This window comes from Myzus persicae, unplaced genomic scaffold (assembly GCF_001856785.1).
Source record: "Myzus persicae strain clone G006 unplaced genomic scaffold, MPER_G0061.0, whole genome shotgun sequence".
Lineage (NCBI taxonomy): Eukaryota > Metazoa > Arthropoda > Insecta > Hemiptera > Aphididae > Myzus > Myzus persicae.
Genome location: NW_019101958.1, coordinates 357,766 through 381,966, shown reverse-complemented (window position 1 = coordinate 381,966; position 24,201 = coordinate 357,766). Strand labels below are relative to the sequence as shown.

Sequence of the window (24,201 nt, the reverse complement as noted above, 5' to 3'; positions counted from 1 at the left end):
GGAGGGGCCAAATCTAAAATTAACCCCAACCCTTAATTTAATACTACGTCAAGTGTGAACCCCTTGTTAAAAAGTTTCTATAGCTACAAAATCCACTTAGCGGTCTCTAGTAAAATTCGATTTAGCAATACGCAAACAGAGAAAAAACGAAATACGTGTAGAACGAATTGTGGTATCCTATAAATAATTTAAAATCGCGATAAGTATGGTCCTTAATTACTTTAAATCGACAGAGTAGGTACTTATTTTTAAATAAAATGGAAGTATATTTGCAAGACAATCATATTCAATGTCCGTTGGCTAATGTGTTCCACAGGAATATGCAGACGATTGCAATAATGGGCTCACATATTATAATAATTTTTAGCTAATTACCTTTTACAAATAAATAATCAGACATTTTATTTGACTCTTATTCGACCATATTATAGTTGTACATTTTATTTTGTATGCTGCAATCGGTGTTGTTCATTTCTATTTATTATATCTACTTATACATACAAATTGCATACCATTATTTTTTTGCTGTTCGGAAGAATTTTTATTAAAACCGCTCGAGGAAAAAACCTCATACCCGTAATATAGTAAGTACAGCAAAATTATAAATATTTTATTGTACTCAGCATATTTTTACATACTTGAGTAGGTATGGAGTTTACAATAATAATATAGTATGTGGTAAATACATTTAGCACATATTATATAACATATTATACGTAATATATAACGATATTATATCATATATATAATATGATAGTTAATAAAAAACAAAAATCAGCATTAAAAAAAAATATATAGGTAATATGTAATATTTCGATATAATGCTAATGAATATCAAAACTTGAGATGGTAGAAAATATAAAACCAATTTTTTGTAAGATACTTGCACATCAATACATAATGGTTTTTATTTAATGTATTTTAAAAATTCCATATCCACACTCATAAGAAGTATAAAGATGTACTATTATAATCTATATTGATATAATATATCTTCAGTTATTAATTATTATCTAGTCATAATCTGCTCATACAATTTATAACTTATATAAAACCGTAAGTAGGACATCCTATGTACAAATGTACAAGTACAATGAATAAGTTCCTACTTGTGTTTAATTTTGCATAATTATTAATTTGAATATTTTGTCATTGATTTTTCATGCATCGTGCTTTTTTGAGTGCTGAAAATTTACATGTCTGTTAATTAATATAAAAGGTATAGATCTATAACTTGTTCTAAAGAAATAAGGAAAGAAATCAAATTAATGATAATATTGAATCGTTAAATGCATTACTTGAAATCTATAACACGTATGGACCACTTATTGGTTATTAGTTATTAGTTTATTACGTTCTAGTTTTAGATTATCAGTTAGGAAAACGACAGTTTAGATCCTGTATAGTTTCTGCAAACCATAGCTTTCAAATAAATTTGAAAAAGCTGCATAGTAACTACCGTTTTATAATACGTTATATCCTCATGTAGGACTATAACACAAGTTTGTCAAATCGTTGGATTTAAAAATACAGTTAAATTATACTTATATAATAAACCTATATAGTAACCACTACAATCCATAACCGTGTCCATCGGTACCTATAGCACTACAATGTACCACAAGTTACAGTTGTATATTATAAATATCAATAACTAATACCGCAAAATAATGACAGCTAGCATTATGTAGCATTGGAATCTTTTGAAATAAAACACGAATTACTTTCTTTTGCAAAAATATGTCTTTTTACATAAGATAAACTATTTACATGGCGATCACGATCGGTTAGTGAAAAATGTATAGAAATGATTCATTTTCTTGGGCCTCTTGTAGGGTTTAAACAAACTATAATAATCACATGAATTTATAAATTGATTTTGAGTAAACATTACTTTGATTTAATTGAATTTGAATTGTATGTATATTATGTATTAGGGTAAAACTATTGTGTCTATGAACGCCACTTGTAAGTTACTTTGAATTACTTTGTATTTAAACATACTTAAAATATTTAAATTTTATTCAAAATATTGCTGAATTAATTGTCTACATCAAGTTTCTTAAAAATCAGAACTATAATAATTATATAGATTATTGAAAACTGAAAAGCTTATGTCCATAGTCCATATTACACTATTATAACTAAGGTTAGGTTAACTAATATAGGTGACCTTCATAGTTATTGGGCTTATGATGTATACACTTGAAGCACACCGTAATAATAATCATATAATTTGTGCCCTATACGTTAGCATATAAGTATTACTATGAGGGATATTGGCATAACTTTATAGATACATTAAATTGTACACTTATCTACTGCTTATCCAATGTAAAATTACAAGTACTTTCAAAGCTACCCTTTTTTTTTTAACTCGTAACTTTATAATAGCCATAATGGAACAACTAAGTTAATCCAAGGAGCAGGTAAAAACACATACTACAAACACTTACCTAATGATTTATTTTGCTGAGGTTATAATAATACTATAGATTAACATATTATAAGCCTTACACAATAAGTTTCAGATACATTCAAATTATGTACAATCTATCTATTATGTAAGCTGACATTGAACAATGTCCAAAAGGTAAATACCCCATATTCGTTATGATATATTTCTTGTTCAAAGCATTTAATCTAAAACTTATAACCACGCTACTCGCCTCCATCAATGACACTGGCATGTCACAGGCAAACAGCCGAACACGTTATATTTAATTTGTGCCCCGGTTTTACTCTCGAGGATTTTTAACACCATAAAATCGAATACAGTTTAATTTATATAATTGCGATCGTAATAAAATGAATTACAATACTTACGTTTTTTTCTCCCACAATATTCGCCTTGTTTGAGGAGTGTTGCTGTCGCGGTTGAAGCTTCCTGTCCGCCGCGAGCACTTTAGAGGACGACCATTATTATAGTTTAAGCTGTGGTTGCGGTGGAGGTGATCTGATGAAGTGGTGATGATAAGGATGAGGGGGTAGAGGCGAAGAAGGTGGAAATTTAAATTAAAAATTAACGGAAGGCTGCAGCGGCGGCGGCGGCGGCGGACGCCGCGTGGCTAGGAGCGACGAACGTGCTGTAGCGGTGGACGCCGGCTGCAGACTCGGGCGAAAATGACAGAGAGTGAAGGGTCGGCGGTAGCGGGCAAAGTCTCCGCGATGGGAAGTCCAGTGGGGGCTGGCCCCGGGTTTCCGTGACGACGATGTCGGGTGGGCGGTGACTTTGGGCGGCGGCGAGTCGTAAGCTGAGCGTGTTCGCGGGGACGTGGACCGGCGGGAGGGCTTACGGGGTTAACCGAACTTCCATTGCTTCGTTCCGGCCGACGGGGGACTTCCCGCGCGGAGCCGCCCGCAGAAGTTGACGGGTCGGGCGGACGACGAGCAGCGAACGATTGCGGTGGCGGCGGCGGCGGCGGCGACGAAGACGACGACGACGACGACCAACACAACCACAACCACGGATGGTAAGAAACAGGAAGTCCGGAAATATAATACTATACGTGTAGTTTGGGTATCTACGCCTCTGAGTAGGAAAAATTCCAACGATAAAGGGAAAACTCGATGGAAAGTCCACCAACCCTTCCCCACAATCACCACTGTCTTTCCATCGTGTAATATTATTATTATTATAACACATCATGCGGAAAGAATATTTTATTAACGGCTTCGGATGCTTATTTTTACTAAACACCATCATTTTGGGCGATTTCTAACCACGTTGCTGTGTGTGACGTCAAAATATGAAGGTCGAACGAAAAGAATAAAATCAAACTATTTCAACGATCGAGAGCGACTTTGCAGAAAAAAACGATCATCGTGCTCCGTTGGATAGTAATAGTATAAGATTTTGATCATTTTTATTTTATTTGAATGAGGAAAACTCTATTCAGGTCACATTGGGGTTCGATTTTTGAATGAACTTTAAATAACGTCAAAAAAATACATTTCAAAAAAACTATCGAACCATGACTATTTCACGAGGCTTGGCAGATTTCTCTGTGAGACAAGTTTTTGTACAATAAACGCGTCGACTCCGATATACCTTTAATGCAGATTGATATCGAATCTCTGGAAAGAAATATGATCTCTTGCTATACATTTTTTAAACTTTGATCCATTTTATAGGCCGAGTTCTTCGATCAAAGTGTGTATTAGGTATTTATGTATTTTGAAACCCACTATCATATAGTGCTTTGAAAACGGCCTCAACTTTCTTCAAACGCAATACCATACTTGCAAAAGACAGCGTTCCCTCTCTGAGCTATTTATAGCTCTACATATCTCTATTAAATTAATTACATATTGTGATATTTATGAAATTCGAAGAATGCAGTGGCGTACGTTGCAGGAGGGATAAAGGATTTAGCGCCATAGGCAGGGATCAAAGCTTTAGCCCCTCTAAATATCCCATTAGGCCCCAAAAAATATACAGTTTTTTAATTGTGTGGGATCAACTTCTCTCCTCTTATTCCCATTGATGTTGAAAATGTTTATGGTATTTTTTGAATTTTTGACTCTACAATATAGTCCTCTCCGTTGACTGGATTCTTATCTTTTATTTTTACGAAACCAAATTCGGCTAAATAGTTTTTATAATATACCTTATAAATAGATAATATCTGTAATATTATGTTATTAGGATTTAAGTTGAATATTTGAAGGAACCTGTATGTTAAAAATAAATAAATGTGCCATTTAAAGATAAAGACATTGATAAAAAACTATCAGACTAAAAATTATGAAAGTGAATCTATTAAACTAGGTATACATGTAGTTAATAGTGGAAGTACTGAAGATAATAATAATATAATATTTTACTCTAACAATAAGCTTATAAATTCTATGTATTAAATAATTAAACAAATAGTCATTCTAATTATCACTGAAAAAAAAAAATTCCGAACTTTAATGTAACCTAAATGATAGGTACTTTATTTGTTTTTTTAATTTTAGTTTTTTTGAGGGGATCTAAACCTACGTTTTTAGTTTTTCATTCTTATTAACTGACAAAATCTCTACCTAAATAGTAACCCACCCTAATCAATAATACAATTTAGACCTACTTGACACTCTTTTATATATTCAGAAATCGTTATCTTATCTATTATATTTTATTACTCATCTTTATATTCATCTTATTCGTCAACGTAGAAGTGTAATAAAAATAGTCTAAGACTAATTTTAAAATTAAAAAAATTATTCTTTATATCAAGAACTAATGATGTCTTCTAGTTGTCAAGTATAAAACAAAAAATCAATAAGACGTAATTAAAATATTATTCATGGTATCCGGCCATGATGTTTATTATCGTCTATATTGCATTACTTCAGTCATCTTAAAATTAAATTATTAGGCACGATTAAGAAATGATTGGTGTTTCATAGTACAGCTTATAGAGTTATAGAGTGTATACATTATTCGATAATCATTATACTTCTTGATACTACGAAATTTAAAAAGTGGGATCTCGTGAGAGAAAAAAGATAACTATTTAGACGTTCTATATATATTCGTAAATAGTGTAGACTAGTCCTTATATTATATAGGTTATGAAAAAAATTTAATATTTCTTTTCGAGCGAACCCCAATTTTGGTTATTACTATAAGAAAATAATTTAGGTTAAATTTAGTGATAATAACTCACCCCCTTCACGTGCCGCAAAAGGGTTTAAAAATGATTAATGGGGGTAGATTATCTGTTTTTCGATTTTAAACTAAAAACTATAAAATCCACGTAAAAACCTATAGAGTCTTAATTGTAGAACTTTACCTACAAAAAATGTTCTTATAAAATGTCTTGTAAATCCTTTATTTTCCGGGAATTTTTTAAATAACCAGATTTTAAATTTATTTGGAAAATTTGATTTTTTTATGGCTATTCTAATATATTTGACGTAGACTATAGCTAACTTTAATCTAGAAAAAAGACGGAAAGTAGATAGATAACTAAGCTACTGTAGGAGTCGAATGTACATCTTGTACACTTTTTACACCTTTGTACATAATATATGTCTAAATATTTCAAACATTTCATTAGTATAGAGAATAATAATGTACCAATATACGTATAATAGCAATGCATTTCAAATTCTTTTAATTAAAGTGTGTTGTTACTTGTTAGTACAACAAAATAATTAAAATCGTTAGAGAATACTTCGTTGTATTTCATTTAAACAGTTAGGTATCCAATTAATTCAAATTTTAACTTCAATTGTCCGTAAAAAATACTCTACCTGAGTTTAGACACGTATTTATGATATTTTTAGGCTGTTGTAAAAATAACGCAAGTTATTACAAGTTTGCTACATTTTTAAGCCTCTTATTAATAATATTAGAAAGTTTTAAATTTTTATTATAAATAGTTAACAGTTAGTCCGAATAGTTAGAAATTTAAATGAAATAAAAAAATATATAATTTTAGTAATAGCGAAATGTTTTAAGTTTCTACAATTAATATTTTTTGAATTGCAACAAAATATCAAAATAACGTTTGAGGAGAAGTCTTTATTATTATTTTTTCAATATTCAATTCTGTCAACATTTGAACTTCAAACGCTCACATAAAAATTAATGTAACTTTACAGTTTAGGTTAAACTTTTTTTTTATAATCTAGAGTGAAGAAATTATTAGAAATATTGTACTACATCTAAAGGCGTATACTCGTATGTACTCATAAAAATTGTGTTTCTATACAAAATTAAGAGCATTAATTCTAAAGATATTTTTATATATTATTTGTTTACAACTTAAAATGCTCTTAAAACTCAATTAATGATGAATATTTCTGGGCTCCTTGGCTATAATTTTCAAACCATCCGTATAATAACAAAATGTATTATTGTGTGCCACATATATATAACCTAAAAGGTTATGTATAAGGTACTAAGGTAACTATAGTATTACGACCCGGCGAAGTCGCAAAAACTATAATATTTTTCTGGCCATTTCCACTGCGGATGAAAAATAAATAATCAATATACACTATAAAAACAAATACACTCACCCGTGTAATAACGTTCGTTTATACCATATAATATATAATATTGTTATATGACATCGGTACAGCCGTGATACTGTGATGTGAACGATTTTTATTGTATTTTTTTTTCAGAATCATACGGATTACGAACATAATAAACTCTTTATTATTATTGGGTCGTTCCGCGCATTCGTACATTCGACATGTAATGACTAATATATGTATACAGAATGGTCTATAGTTAACATTCGTTCCACTTTCACGCCCTATAACCGGCCTATATTATAGTTTGTGTTTTCCTGAAGGATAATCTTGCAGGGAACCTTCACGTTTCACATTATTGTTTTTAATAATTGAAAGCTTTTCAAATAGGTGGTATAATTATCCATACATCTATTGCGAATGGCTTAAAATAATTTAATTGTTGTAACGTTATAATTACCTTATCCGTGTCCTCTTTAACTGTATGTAAACTGTGACAAAATTAACTTTTTTTCCAAAAGTCGATCTGTAAACTGTGACAAAAAATAAAACTAATATCATACAATTTCTGTCGTCACATCGACGTGGAATACACACTAACTGCGACCATTTTTGCTGGGCACAATATTATAGAAACTGCAATAGTTAACTATAAAAATAAATGAACCATAATATTGTGCGATTAACCATTTAATTTACAATCATACCTGATGTAAGCATCATATAGTAGATTAAAATGATAAATTAGTGGTTATTGTGAAAAAAAATATAAGACACGGTACATGCATTTCTACTGACGTCTAACACTAAAATAATTATCAAAACTCAAAAGTATAGATACTCTAAATGTATTATCTGTACTCGTTTGACATGTCTAATCAAAATTGTATGGAACAGTTGACTGCTCCAAATTTATGACTCTTGGTTGATAAAAATTATCGCAGTTATTAACTCAAATAATTATTATTATAATATTAACAGAAACAATATGTGCCGTATCGGTTTTATCGCAGTTTGTACAGTATGTATTTCTTTTATATTGCACCTCGGTTGACACATAGCGCTTAAGAAATAGGTTCATCAGTTTACCATCCTCTTACTTTTTTTGGGTAAATTTGGTGCTCAAAAAGTCTCAGAATATGACGTATTGCATCACTTTAAAAGACAAAAATCTTAAGTATTACCATTGATTTTATAACATGCAAGTAGCTGGTAAAATGGTTGATCCCCATCAATGTATACAGTTTCTCAAAGCGTAAAATTAAACTGCTGACAGCCAAGGAATGTCAAATATGCGTGATTTTAAACATTATTGAAAATGTGATTATTTTTTTATTGCTTTCATGATATCATGACACTTCATTCGAATGAAAATTCAAAAAACAACCACAACGCTATTTTGTAGAGTTGTATTATTGTCCAATAAGCGTTACGGTATTAAACATTAGTCAGACAATATTGACGTAGAGTATGAAAATCTTGTATAGACCCATTATGGATTTCTTATATGTTATAGGCACCTATGTACTATTATAATATAGTGATTTTACTAAATTCAATTGACTTACTAGTACCATACTTATACCTTTGCTAACTACTCTCAAATTTATGTACATAATATTATTATAATTATATTTTAGAATGCATTAAGCCCTTATGTACAATACACGTAAATTGTTACAAGTGCATATTATATGGTTTACGATGATTTCTTATGTATACTATGTAGTTGTGACGAGTTTAAATCATGTACCTAATTCTATTTGAATAGAGGTTACGAAGAGTTTTCATATTTCTGTTTGTTTGGCTATTTAAATATTATAGGTATCATTGACTATTTATCATTACACAGCCATTAAGCTGATTGGAAAAGTTATATCGTAACAACCCAATGGCGGATAGTGTAAACAAGTGCATTTGATAATATTTGTTCAGGGATTTCAGATTGTGGCAACCTGTAAGAACTTAACTAATCGGTACTCGGTAAAAAATAAAGCAACGTAGATAATAAAATACATGTCAGACATTGTCAGTACATGCAGTTCACATATCTGTTAGTAATAAGGGACACTGAAAACCAATTTAAAAAACAACATAATAGATATTTAAAACGAGTGTCGTGTAATGTGTCAATATAATATGAATTGCACAACAGTTCGCAACGTATAAATTACAAGATATTTTAAAAATGTACTATTAGAGCATCATTTTTTATTTAACCGGGGACACAAAACATTGTTTTGATAGGTAATAAATATACACAATAATACTAATACTATATACATGTATGAATATAGACATAACTCATTTTTTTGTTTATTTTTTGATTCCGATAAACGAATATTATTGAAATCAAAACAACTGCATATTATAACTACTTGGAGCTTATACATTATATTACTTATATTTTAAAATTTGTCAAAATTTTTAAAATTTTAAAATTATTTTTTAGATAAAAACGTATCAAATGTTCAATGTTTATAGTTCATGATTGGAAATTGAATACAAAGTATCTCTCAAGTAGTTTTTACTGAAATCCAAAAATCAATAAATATTTATAACAATTTTTTATGTTGATATTTGATTTTCATATTTTAACGAACTTGAATATTATTTAAACAATCATTTGTGATTTGTTCACCTGCCAACGGTCTATAGTCCTCTCCTATATGTTGTAGAAAATAACGAACAAGAATTTTAGATAGTAGATAAAGACCAAGCACATAATATTAGTCTAAGAGTAAGTGCAACAAGTAAGGATAGAGACTTGGACAGATAATGGCCGGATGATATATCGCCTTATCCGCTTGCCAACTGCGGCTTACTGGAGTACAAAGTTATAATACTTATTTTAGACGTATATTATGTGTCAATAGTGTGAGCGATTTATTTGTTAAACACACTCAATACTCAACGTATACGTATTTCAAGCCATCGCATGTTTTATTTATAATGATTTTGGTTTTCATCATTATGACGATTTAGACGTATAACATCGGATCTCAGGAGGTGGTTACCGATCACGGTTAAACCCGTTGTGTGACGTATACAATACAATTGGTGACATGGAAAACGGGTTCGTCTAAAATCTGCAGTACCTACTCGGTTATTTTTAAATTAAAACAATTTGAATTGCAAATTAATAAAGACGAAGTCTTCACCTTAGGAGTGTGTTGCAGTGACATAAATAAATAACCTTTATATTGGGGGGGGGGTGGGGGTAAAATCTGTGGAAAAAAACCTAACCTATTATCTATATATAAAAAAGGGTATGGAGGGAGTATCAGATACGAGATACCCCTCATCATCTTTGTATATTACACAACGTGTGTCGACCAGATCTTCAAGAGCTACTCGGAAATATGTCTCTCAACCTCTAAACATTGGCAGGGGTCCGTACGAGGACTTTTTTGTTTATAACTACATTTTTGAATTTCGAGGTTTTTTGAAGTTAACATTTTTCAATATGTGTATAATATAATACTCATTGAGTACTGTATGCCTGTATATAGGTATATTATACAAATATGTTTAGGAATTAATTGTTAAGTGTAAAAATTGTATTACGCTTAATTCATGGAGACTTAAAGACTTCTCAGGGTTATTTTTGAAGACAAGACACGTTATTTAATAGAAAAAAACTTAACATTTATTACTTTTTGATCATCTTGTCATAATATCCGTATACTGTAAGATCGTGATACCGTGGTACCATTATAGAGCAAACAGTAACTTACTCAAAAAAGCTTGGGGGGAGGTCATGCGGAAGATATCCCATACGGCCATCATACCCTCACTTTCCCATTTTTATTTATTAGTTCTTAATAACGATCAATATTCTGGAATGAATTTTTTTTAATCTCCGTCAAATGTAGCCATATGACCCACCACAGTTTTATCTGACAGCATTGATGTTGAAAAATTAAAGAGATTATAACGGTGCTATTATGATGCTTATTTTTTTACTGTATTTCCTCTTTACAAGCATACTCTATGGTTTTAAACATAGTATTAAAATCCACTCAAAGTTGATTTAAAGTTAAATAATATGTACATATTTTTGAGTTTACACATTGTAATCACGATATTGCACTAAGTAATAATGTACACCTACACTAATATTCATTAAATATTCTCGTCGAATATACTGAAGTTGTTAATACTATGGTAAAAATACTATTTAATGGATCTGGTGCAGGACAAATAATCATATACACCAGGTCAAAAGCTATACGAGACTGTGGGACTTTCAGGGTTTGATGGATATTAATTATGCAAAATGCAAATAATTAAAAATCTTCAACAACTCTACTAAAGCTATGAAATGTATCATTATTACAAACACTAATGGCGTACTTAAATGTATAAAATACCAAAATTCTTATGTTTTAAATTGTCGATATTTTATCGAAGAATTTGAGTAAACAAAATCCGTTCTAACATTCCCTAACAAACACAATGAATAATTAAAATCCGTTTTCAAAATTCAAATTCAAATCTCCCAGTTTTGTCTAGCTTTTTGGCATTTTGTCATTTGAACAGCATGGAAAATATTTGATAAAATCTGTATCATTGACATGTACCTGAGCGTGTGGAAACTTATATGCAGCCGGTGAGTGGCCGGTACTCGATAACGAATTAAATTTTTTAACACACACTAACATTCATTGACTTCTCATACATGAACACAGAACAAATTGAAGGGAGGGCAAAAACTAAACTTAGTTTTTCATAATATAATTTTGAATTGCTAATTATAAAATATATAACTTCATAACCACATGTGATAATCCGTCTTAAGGTCCCACACACTGCAAAATTCTTTTATCTTGGCGGTGCCGCCGCGGTGGCGGTAAATTGTGTCCGGACTCTAACCTTTACTAATGTCGTAATGTGTGAGAACTGATTACCTTTTGAATACCAGATTGTATGTTCAAAATAATATGTTTTAATCTGTTATTTTTAATATCATACTTAATTGACTATTATCAAATTTCAAGTTAAAAATATTATTTAGAAACCACATCGATAAATCTATTTCGAATTAAAAAAAATTTATAATTTTAAAATACTCATAATTTGTTTTAAAACTAAAATATTTAAAAAAAAGTCTATATGGGGCCCTATATATACTATTCATACCTTTTAATTTGATCATAGGTCAAACTACTCTTATGATAAATTAAACAGAGTATGTATAAAGGATTATTCTGAACGTAAATTTTACTGTGTAGATGTTGTCCACGGATAGACAATTACAACTATACACACCCACTTATTAACTATTAAGACAAAACAAATATGATATACATTTATTGAAATGTAACCATTAAACTTATTATTAGTAATTACTAGGTATGTAATATTAATGTAATTAGAAACCGTTCAGTTTTAGATTTTAATTTATATTAAAATTATGAATTAGGTACTTAAAGTAAAAATACTTAATTTCTTATATTACAAAATATTCTTAAAAATAGAGGCTGACACGTCGTCTCTGATCATAATCGTTTTTAGAGTACCTACAATGTGTGAATATTGAACTAAAATTTAACACTTACATAAACATGATTGATCTACTCAATGACAACTTACGAAGTATATCTATACATTTAAAACTTAAATTATACTGCAAATCAGCTTCCTTGGTTGTTTTTCGAATCAAATAACACTATATATTTACTAACTTGGTGAATTTTTAAATTATATTTATCTTTTTTTTCTTATGAAATTCTAATCTTTTAATTTCGTTTTCGTAATCACAAAATAGAATAGGTACTTTTTTTTATTCTTTTTAAAAATAATTTTTATTAGACAATTAACAATCCATACTTTGTAAGTGTAATAGGAAAATATGATGACGATAAAGTACATTTTATTTACATGATGATATGGTATGAGGAGGGAGGCCACCCAGTGATGAAGAGAAGAGAGGTGATGCACTCTGCATGTGGACTCCTAGTTTATTTGTTTTAGTCTTTTAGTTCATAATTTTATATATTTTATTACATAAGTGTGCTTGATTATTTATGCTGGTGCCATGTTTGACGATTTACTTAGTTTGCTCATTGTTAAGCGCAAAGCGAAAGTAAGATAAGGCAGACGTCGGCCACTGACCACATAATGAGTTTTAGCGTCTTACGGTCTAATTATAATTACCAGTTTTTTGGGATTTTTTTTTAATTCGGTTTCTTTGAAATCCTTTTGAAAGGATTGGGTAGACTTGGTTTTTTCCCCTCCTTCAATGATATCAAAAAGGTTCAATTCGGGTAATGGTATACAAAGGAATATAATTAATGGCTAAACGGCTTGATAGTTGATAATAAAAAGATCATAAATAGATTAATGCAACTAGATAATTATTCAAATATTGATTTGTTTTCTTGGGTCTCCTTAAATAATTTTAATTATTACCTAAATAATCTTTTGGCTGTATAAATTTTACATTCTCTGTCAATATCTCTGTGAGTTAAGTTCCATTGTTTACATTTATATTTTGTATGCTTAACCATTTTCTTTCAGTGAATTATTTAAATCATAACTGTCACATTACATATATATTACTTGAACCTGTATATTTACCAATTATTTTACTATCTATACTTGCATATTATAATATTTAAGATTAATAGTAATGAAATAACAAATATTATTCTACTATGTAAATCCTATACTTATGTATAAAATAATTATAACTGGGTTCGCCCGTTTAAAATATACAAATAAATAAATAAATAACATAGGATTATATCCATTCGTAGCGAACTACATAACACAACTGATTTTCAATAGGCACTTATCCAATAATGTATACACTCAATGTATAAGTGGTATTAGTAGACACTAAAAATTTCTTAATTGTATTAATTTGATTAATATCTTAATAGATGACCAAAGTTATGCAACACTAAAATATGTAATAGAAGAGAAATGGGAATAGTCGGATACGATGAATATATGAGCTACATAATAAACAATATAAATTATCGACTGTTTGTTTTATACACGAGGACTAACAACTAATTATTGTAATCAATTATAATTAATTCATTTTAATTTTTAAGTCAGCTTAAGGCTATAATTTAGTATAATACGACTTTTATGTTGACTAATATGATGAATATAAAGCTGAGTAATAATTAAGATAAGATAACGATTTCTGAATGTAGGTATATAAGAGTGTCAAAAAATAATACAAATATTTTATTTAAAAAAATTGTTTGTAATAACTTAAACACAACGAGTTGCTATTTTTATTTCAATTTAATATTTTTTTTATATTGTGACATTTTTAGTGTTGAATTTTGAAATGGAAAAGCAATCACAATACAATATTGATAATACGGTAAGTCATGATAATTTCATGATTAATTTTCCATAAACTAGACACCAATTCTGCTAAATTGTGCTTGAACTATTCCTTTCAAAATGCATAAATGTGTTATTGTTAATTTATTAATTGTGCTGGTATATCAAAATCATATGTAAATCACAACATTTAAAAGTTATAACTTAAGTAAAAAGTATATTACCATTATAAGCATAGACTCGTGGTCACGTAGTCTCGAAAGTCATAAAAAAGGTATAAATAATTTTCTTGAGTTGTTGTTTGTTTTATAACTTTGTGTTTGTTCTTCATATACGAGTACCTATATTAGTTGAATTAAAATGTAATAATTTTTTTACACGTAGTGTTCAGACATCGTGGAGTACTTTATATTCAAAGCAAAGTGAGAGATTTATTGGTTTTAAAATGGTATTTTTTATGGACGCTTTTGAGGGCAGAAAAAATTTCAAAATAAGTTTAATGCAATAGTGAAATTTGAAATAGTTTGTCGTAAAATTTTGGCAGTATAGACACAATTCGAACCCAAAATCATGAGTTCATAATCTGATATTTTTAGTTTTTACGTATAAATAATTTATTCAAACCGTAACGGTACCTATATAATAAGTATTTCATCAATTTTTTAAACGTTTGTGTTGTAACATTTATTATATTATATTGACAAGCCAAATTTGAAAACAATCCCGTAATGCCTATAATTTCATAATCATATAGGAACTCATAAATTAGTTGAATTAACAAATATACAATTTGCACAAAAAAAGATACTTTCTAAACGTAATAAATACTATTTTAAATCTTTGTAACGACGATAAATATCGATCACTATTAATTATTATATATTATTCGGTAATATTGCGCCATATGTAGGTACGTGAAGTGCTCGCAAAAAACGTCACTCATGTATTGAAGTACCTAAGTATTACTTTGTCTGTGAAGGCCAATAATATTTCACTTGACGCTAAGTAGCCGTTTAAACTTCAAAGTATTTGAGACATTGTAAATATTATTACCATAGCTGACTACTGTGCGAGCGAAACGATGAATCTATTATTTTATATAATAAAGGACTGTACAGTTGACGGTAATTTCCCTTAAAGTGAAATGCATTATATTTTGTGCTCCATTCAATTATCCTTCCGATCATTTATTTTAGGTGCGGGCTGTGATTTTTCATATGAGTGAAATTTCAAGTTCCGTATAATTGTATATCTTCGAGTATATTCGATTTATCAACTACCCATTCGACCATTTATTTTTTATATAAGGAATATCGGAACACACGAGATGGTTACAAATTTATAATACGATAAAATTAAGCTGAGCGCTTTTTAAATCGAGTCACTGGCTAATTGATTTATTAATAATAATTATATAGTTGTACAATACAATTAACTTATCATTATTCGTCTCTTACTTTGGTATATGCGCAAATATAGGCGTTTGAGATTTGAAGGGATAGAGATCTACTATAATATAATATTTAATAAGCTTAAGAAAATATTAGAAAATATTTGGGGGGGGGGGGCTTGCCCTCTAAATTCCCCACACTTTATGCACCTATGCAGGCAAATTACATTTTAAGGTGTTAAATTGTATATTATTTTTAGCCTCGTACACTTGTAGATTAAAATTGTATATTTTCATCGAACATTTTACCAATCAATTAATATTGAAAGAAGAAGAACACGCCAATTGCGTTAAAACAGAGATATTTGTACAATACTAATTGGTTGCAGTTAATTGCCTAATTTCACAAAATTAATTTTCAATAATTTAATAATTGTACACGTATTTCACAATACTCATAGATTTTAGTTTTGTATCGTTTACTTTTAAAACTATCTATCTACCTATTCACTAAATTTTAAACCGTATGAAATCGGTCAAGAATTTTATTTATTACGAATTTTGATGGATACAACTCATAAGAAACATTATTTATGTTTGTCGAGCTATGTAAGTACCTAATATATACTATATCACACAAAGCTCTAAATATTCTTTTGTTTAATTTAAATGAAAAATATATTTTATGAACACATTTATAATTGTAGATGTTTGATATAAATGTCCATAGCTAAAATGGAGAATTAACCGAATAACAAACATTTTATTATTTACTAATATATAAGTCTACTTTATTTGAATATATTATTACGTGTGAAAAATAACATTTGTATCTCATAATTAATTGGATTAATACCAAAATAAAAAATTGGATTCATACATATGTTTATATTTTAAAATAAAAAGAGTATTCGATCATGAAAATGTCTAAAAAAAATCATAACCATTGAACAATAGATATAGAAAATATAAAAAAATATATAAATATAAACAATTAAAATGAACACGTGTAATAAATTATGATTCTCAAAGCGCAATAATTAATCAAATAAAATAAAAAAATTTAAAGTTACAACACAGGAACATTCAAACAAAAACGTGCATTGTTGAAAGTTGAAATTGCTTAAATAATTATAATATATGTATCTGCCTATAGGGAAATATTGGGTTTTAAAAGTGATCCCTTTTTTCTATCTTTTGTTTCAACCCGATGATATATATATAATGTTATCATTTTATTCGAACATTGGTACAAAGCATTTTTTTAAACAAATATTTCATGGTGAGTTTTTAAGTACTATATTATATAATAGTTTAATTTTTGAGTGCCGCAGTGAATATTTAATTTTGCACATAAAATATCCATTAAACTATTACAAGTAAGTAGTGACACGCTTTCAATTTAATGCTTAGTTGTTTCTTTTAAGTGTTGTGTCGAGCACATTTAAAAATAGTTAAAACATTTTGAACTATTTCATTAAACAATTATAACTAAAGTACAAACTCCAATGCACTATAGAACATTAATATCTGCCATACATAATTTCAAAGTGAAGGTTTTGTATACAACATCACGGAGAGACATAAGTGATATAGACACATAATATATGTAGGTAGATACATAAAATATTTTTAAATTTTCAATAGAAAATCATTAATATAAAGGTATTTTTTTTTTAATTCGAAAGTAGATCATTTATATACTACAACTGTAGAAGTAAAAAACCTTCCCAAAATCTAATGGTTGTTTTTTATTCAAATTACATTTAAGCTAAAAAATCATGTTGACCACTAAAGTTATCATTTTTTTCTTTTTTAATGATCTATAATCAACTAAATATTTGTATCAGTTATCATCAAGGCAGATTTGTATATCATATTGTAATTTTTAAGCCGTGAAAAAAGGTAAATTGAGGTAAACTGTCATACTATTCAAATACATCATACTTACATGATATATCAATTATAATTTATTGTAGGGTAATTATTTGTAGTGTTACACACTAAAAAGTAGAAAGGAATGTAAATGTGAAATTAACCTTGTGAATATAACATTCATGGATAACATCTCTAAAGATGAAATCTAAATAATTAAAATCTAAAATCTAAACTAATATTTTTTTGAATGTATATCTTATTTTTAAATTATTTAGTAGTTAAAAAATTATAAAATGTTCAATTTGTATAGCTAAGGATTGAATGTTTAAAACAGCGGTTCTCGTAAATAGTTCATACTATAAATCTAAAAAATATATAAACATAGTTATTTTTTACAGGCATTTAAAGTTTATATTTGAACGACATTACATATTAAAGGCAAGAATTACGATTTAGTTATTTTGTTATAATTTAAAAATATTATTCGTGGGTATATGAAACTTTTAGAGTATAACATTATATTTTAAACACACAATGACATTTTCAAATGTAATTTTTTGAACAAAAATGAATTTAACCTACATCTAATGTACAGCAGAACTTTAGTTTTTACCCATTTAACTGCATTTTTCATTGCAATACCATTTTCTCACGTAATTTTCATATAGAACATTTTAGTATAATATATTATAAATATAATATTCCTACAAAGAATAATATAATAAAATATTTGGTTCTATAGATCTGAGAATATTATTTTAAGAATTTGAACTATACGAAAAATTGAAAAAATAAGAATTCTGTGAAAACTATCGATTTTATCACAGTCGAGTATAGTCTATGACTGAAATTAAACGTACAATTTTTTATAACTGAATACCTTTTATTGACAGGGTTTTATCATGTCTTACCATAATATTTCACTATCAACGCAACCAGGTAACAGCTGATTGGACATCAGAAAACAAATTAATAAACTAACTTATTTGGGACAGATATAGATAATATTTTACATCGACTGTTCAACTGTTCGTGTATTTCATAAACATTTATTTCTTATCACGAGCTACAAATTATAACTTTTTCTTCCGTTATAAAATGGTAGGCTTATGTTTTAATAGGCATATTTTTTTTTGGCTGTGGGTGAGTTGCGGCCCGACTTGCTGTTTCCGGTGTTGGAGACCGGTGAATTCCGGCCCGATAATATTTTAGGTATAGGTTAGTTGCGGCCCGAGTAATTATCATTATCTATATACCTTACCTATAATATATATATGTATACCTATTACCAAGGATGGTCAAGCTAACGATTTTTTTTAACTCGATAAGTTAAATTATTTTAAAATAATAAAGTTAAGTTAAGTCAAAAGTTACTCATATGTTTTCGTTAACTCGTTAAGATAAACGTTAATTTAAAAAAATAACTTAAGTTTTTGCCAAAACAATAGTCAAATTTTTATTTATATAACACAACATTTTTTTATTAATATATGAATACTTTTATTATTTTTTTAAAATTATTTTCATTATATTATACTACCTATATTCTTAAAACAGTTATAACATAAAATTTTTATTTTTTTTATTAATACATGAATACTTTTAATTTTTCGACATTATTATGATTATTGTATTATACCAATACTTTTATTTTTTATTATTTATTTTTTTTTAAGACAAATATTAATATAAATACGACAATTTATGCTAGAAAATACGTAATATTGTGATGTTTATATACTATACATGGACATAAAGTATATAATATATATATGTAATATATACAATATACACAATACATTATTGTATGGCCGCAATACGTACGTACCTCTCACAAACCCGGGCCGCAACTCGTACGCTATTTAGGGATTGGGCCACAACTCACCAACACCGTTTTTTTTTAGTCCGAAATATAAATTAAATTTACAAACGTCCTAAAACATACCATTTAAAACAACTATTTATTTATTTGTATATATTCTTAATCATAACAAATTATCGAGAAATACTTTCGTTTTTTTAGATTAACGCATCATCATATTAAATTAAGAGTTGAGCTAATTAAAAAAACAAGGGTCTAATTAAACTGTTTGTAAATTACGTTCAATACTGATTTTTAAGTTCAACATTTGTTTAGAAATTAATTATTTTGACTCACCTTAAAGTACATAATAAATTGGTTAGTAATTTAAATAAATACATGAGATCAATATCAACATGTTCAACAAATAATGTAGTAACTCAATTTTACTACTTTTTTTCAATTTGTTGCCATTGTTATTTTTCAATTTCCAACGAAGGTAACAGTAATTGCATCTTCTTGTATGAACGTCTTTGGTTGATTCCACGTTGATTCAACATCTTCAGAAATCCAGAAAAACAGAAACTGTAAATTGAAAAAAAAAGTTGAAAAATCGAGTTACTGCCTTATTCATTGCGCATGTCTAATTATAACAGTATCAATATGTTTTCTTCGTCTTCTGGAGAAGAGTGAACTTTGGTATTGATCACGTCTTTTTCTTGTTAGTGTCGCAATAATTATGGGGCAGCGTTCGTTCTATACAGGGAATCATATCTTGTTTTTCCGTTTTCTCATTCAACAATAAAACCACATTGGATTAGTATACCTAAGTCTATGTTTTTGAAATAAGTTTTTGGTGAATATGATATAATATGATAAAAAAAATTTAGAGCTGTCCCTAATGGTATTAAAATTTAAAATCACGGGACATTTTGTTCTATATAAAAATAATAATTATCATAATAAATTAATTATTATTGATAGATCCCTATTTCATATGATGCAGTGATAGGATAATTGACTTCTTTCAATGAATAATAAAAAACAATTTTTATTATAGATTAAGTGTTCTTCGTTTATACAACGATTATAAAATATTTAATATTTCAAGTTTTCCGAGAACGAGTTTTGATGTTAATGACTGGCCATTTAAACTTTGTAATACGTTTCTTCGTATGGAAGTGATAACTTTAAATTTGCAACATTAAAAGAGTGTGCGAGATCTGGCATATTATAATTATAATGATCAGTGTAATTACCAAATCGTAAATATTCCAGACTTAGACGAATGACAAATAATGTGTCTGTGTTAATGTTACATCTAAGTAATGATGATATTAAATTATTAATATCGTTATTATACAAGTTTTATCATTAATCATAATATTTCATTTTAATATCTTCAGACATGAATGCATGATCTCTAATCCTTGAAATCCTTTGCTTTATCTTTCAGTAAGAATTTAATTTTCTAATTTTAATATTTCATTATGGCTTGTCAATCCTAAACTTTTGCAGCTGGTGTAGTCCATTTCATATGTATGTCGAAGGCATGATATTAAATATCATAAAAAATATCAATTTGAGTTAAATTTTACAAAAAAATGCTCTAATTTGATTTACATATTGTTATTTTTTCTTAAAATGTATTTTTCGATGAAACAAATAAAATATTGAACCATATCATAGGTATTCAATATACCTTGACTTTGTAATTTAAATATAATCGTTTTATTCAAGTAGCATTCCTCATAATTAATTTGTGCATAAATGTATATAATATTTTTATTACACATAAATACAATTACACAAAAAAAACAAAGGATGATAATATTTATTACAAATATTATTGAAATAATTACTATCAATCGACAAACAACATAAATAAGTGTGATTAGCTACAACAGGGGTGGAATTTGCATCCCATATAATATTCTCTTTATATATTTAATAGATTTGTTGTGGAAATGTATAAATGCTTATCCCACAGAAATAACAACATTTTGATTTTTGGGTTATACCTATTGTACATAATATGTATTTTAATAATAATAATAGATTTTTTATTAAAAAAATGACGTATACTATATTTACTAAGTTAAACTTTCCGTATCACAATGTAAACTTGATTTTGGGCCCAGCACAATAAGGCAGAAATACCAATTTCCCGGGTTAATATAGGTACCTGATATTACGTTTCTGATTATTTTGCCCTCCGAATACTTCATTTTGCATACGTAAATATTATCCACATAATATAACACTGCAACGACCTAAGGGCATAGGTAATTTCAGAATTTTGAGTGGAATGCAAAGCAGTTGACCACTAATATAGCCAACCGTAATCACAGCCGCTCGCAAAATACTCTCAAATTTCAAAATCATTATCATTTATACAATGTTACGAAAATCTAATAACTAATAATCGTTTTTTGTGTACGTTAGTGGTTGGAAGCGAGGATTTATTATTTAATGATTTAGCCCTTATGGACTGACCAAAATAACGCCTATACTTGGGATGATTGGGTTTTAATTCTGAAAAATATTTGACCTAAGCGGCTTTATTATTCTGATTGAAGAGGATCAGAGAATTAACCACTATTACTTATAATAGTTTATCATTTATTTATATAAAATATTACTTTAATAATCAATACTAGTTACTATGTATTAATATTAAATAAGTAATAAGATGTAAGTTGAATTTGTTAACTCAACGATACCTGCGGTCTGCGATGAACCAAATTGTATCTATAAAAATGTACCTAATCTAAGACGTTCCAAGTTTTGTCTGTATTGTCGTATGTCTACACAATTTCGACAAGCGATTTCGTGACGATAATAATAGAGAATAGTTATAGTTCCCAGAATGAAAAGTATAAAATATATAATATTATGTTATACCTACCTAATGTCCTAATGTTTCAATTTTGATAGTTGATAATTTTTTTATCATAATTTAAAGTTAATACCTATAGCAAAATAAACAATACAATTATTAAGCTGTTATAGTGGCTAACCATTTTTTTTGGGGGGGGGGGAGTGGAACTTTCAACTTTGAAACTATTTTATAATCGGAATATTAATTAATTTTAAAAAAAATATTGCAAGGCCAAAACTGTTTTTTTGGTTTTTACACATTTGAACTATTTATAATATGAATGTTTACACAAATTTCATAAGGTAGAAATATACAACATAGAATACTTACCACTTGAAAAGTTATATTCATGTACGAGTGGAATCGTATCAAATTATAAGGTTTTATACGATTATATAATCTCTAAAAAATAATTGGACAATAAGTTGCAATCATTTTGAACTTTTTTCTTACTCAGTGACCAGTGTAATTAGTCTGATGATTTTTTCGGTGAATTAGGTGATATCGATCTTAGGGGTGGGGGAACTCCAATCCACCTCCACAGACATCACATATTATTATTATTATTATTATTATCATCATCATCTTGAAGTTCTTTCGTTTCTACAGTAGTCCTGGTTTAGAACAGAATGTGATTTATATTATATAATACTTAATACCCCTTCGCTTTCGGGGTGTAAGGGGGATGTATTTCGATTAACGTAAGATTTCGTGTCCGATTCAGAGGAATCGTCATCGTTAAGTCGTAAGTACTTAATACTTCCTCTTCAACTCTAAAACATTTCTTCTCTTGTATATACTTTCATACCTATAGCGATCCGAAGGTTCACCCGACCGCCTGCATGTTTGTGTGTGTGCTCACGAACACACAAGTATGTCTCGTCGGGACCGTTTTGTAGGCGGATCCAAAAAACGAGGTCAAACATCGCTGACCCGCCTTCGCGCCCTCTTCTACAACCCTAGAAACCAGGAAGGACAGGGGATCCGTACGCCCGAAGAATCCCGAACCATAGGCTATCGATTATGTTTTTAAGTACGTGCCGTCCAAAAGTCCCCTTCTGGAGGGAACTTAGCGCCACCGTCACTGCAGCAGCCGCTTCTGCGAGAATAGTTCGAAATTCGATATTTCCCTTTTAGGTCAACCCCGTTTACATGGGAATCTCGGAGTACGGTTATAGAATAAAATTACACTAATACATAATATTTTAATATTGTGCACACGGCCGTGTATAGGATGTAATATATTATCATAACGTGACAGTTTAATAAAATAATAATTTTTTTTTATTTATACGGAAGAAACTTCATTTTACATAATATAATAATGAATAACAGCCAATTATTGGTAATCTACTAAAAGGTATAGTTTGTTGTACAAAAAAAAAAAAATAAATAATTAAAAATACAATAGTAGGTACGTACTAAGTTTTAGCTTACAAGCAATACATAACAATGGTGGATGGAAATAAATAACAATAATATTGATAATATAACAATACAAATGAATATTGACCTTAATTTAAATTTTTCCACATTTTTAAAATTAAAAATATCAACGTTTATACGCACATAAAAGTATAAGTGAGACTATTTTTTATTTTATTTTCTGCATAAATGTCATGCATTTTCTGTCTTTCTATTATTAAATGAGTATATTTAAAATTTAAAGTTTTAAGAACATCTGGACTGTTTAAATTATTATTAATAAGATCATATAAAAATATTCATAGTATTTGAGATACTAAAATATAACTGTATATTATGTATAACAGCATAACTCTAGGCCTTTGAATTCATGGAACTGGAGGCTTACCCAAATAAAGTTATTTCATCACAAATTATTAATTAATCACCATATTTTTTAAAGAATTATAAATAATTAGTGTAATCATTTATATGTTAAAATTGCCTATTTTTCTGATTTAGGTTAGATTCTTCCATTGAACCCTGCCTCCTCTCCACCATACAAAA

At 28.5% G+C, this 24,201-nt stretch overlaps 1 protein-coding gene across 2 annotated transcripts in view; it reads left to right on the top strand.

The window, feature by feature from the left end:
- The first annotated feature begins 3,453 nt into the window (after positions 1-3,453).
- The window catches only part of LOC111030856 (glutamate decarboxylase), a 98,700-nt gene continuing 77,952 nt past the window's right edge, over positions 3,454-24,201 (top strand). The window contains exon 1 of one of the 2 annotated variants that reach the window (XM_022310552.1): positions 3,454-3,473. In XM_022310552.1, coding sequence (XP_022166244.1) covers positions 3,471-3,473 — 3 coding nt within the window. In that variant the 5' untranslated portion in view covers positions 3,454-3,470. Of the gene's footprint in view, positions 3,474-14,204; positions 14,318-24,201 lie in introns of those variants that run through there. The other variant, XM_022310551.1, reaches the window with a different exon arrangement.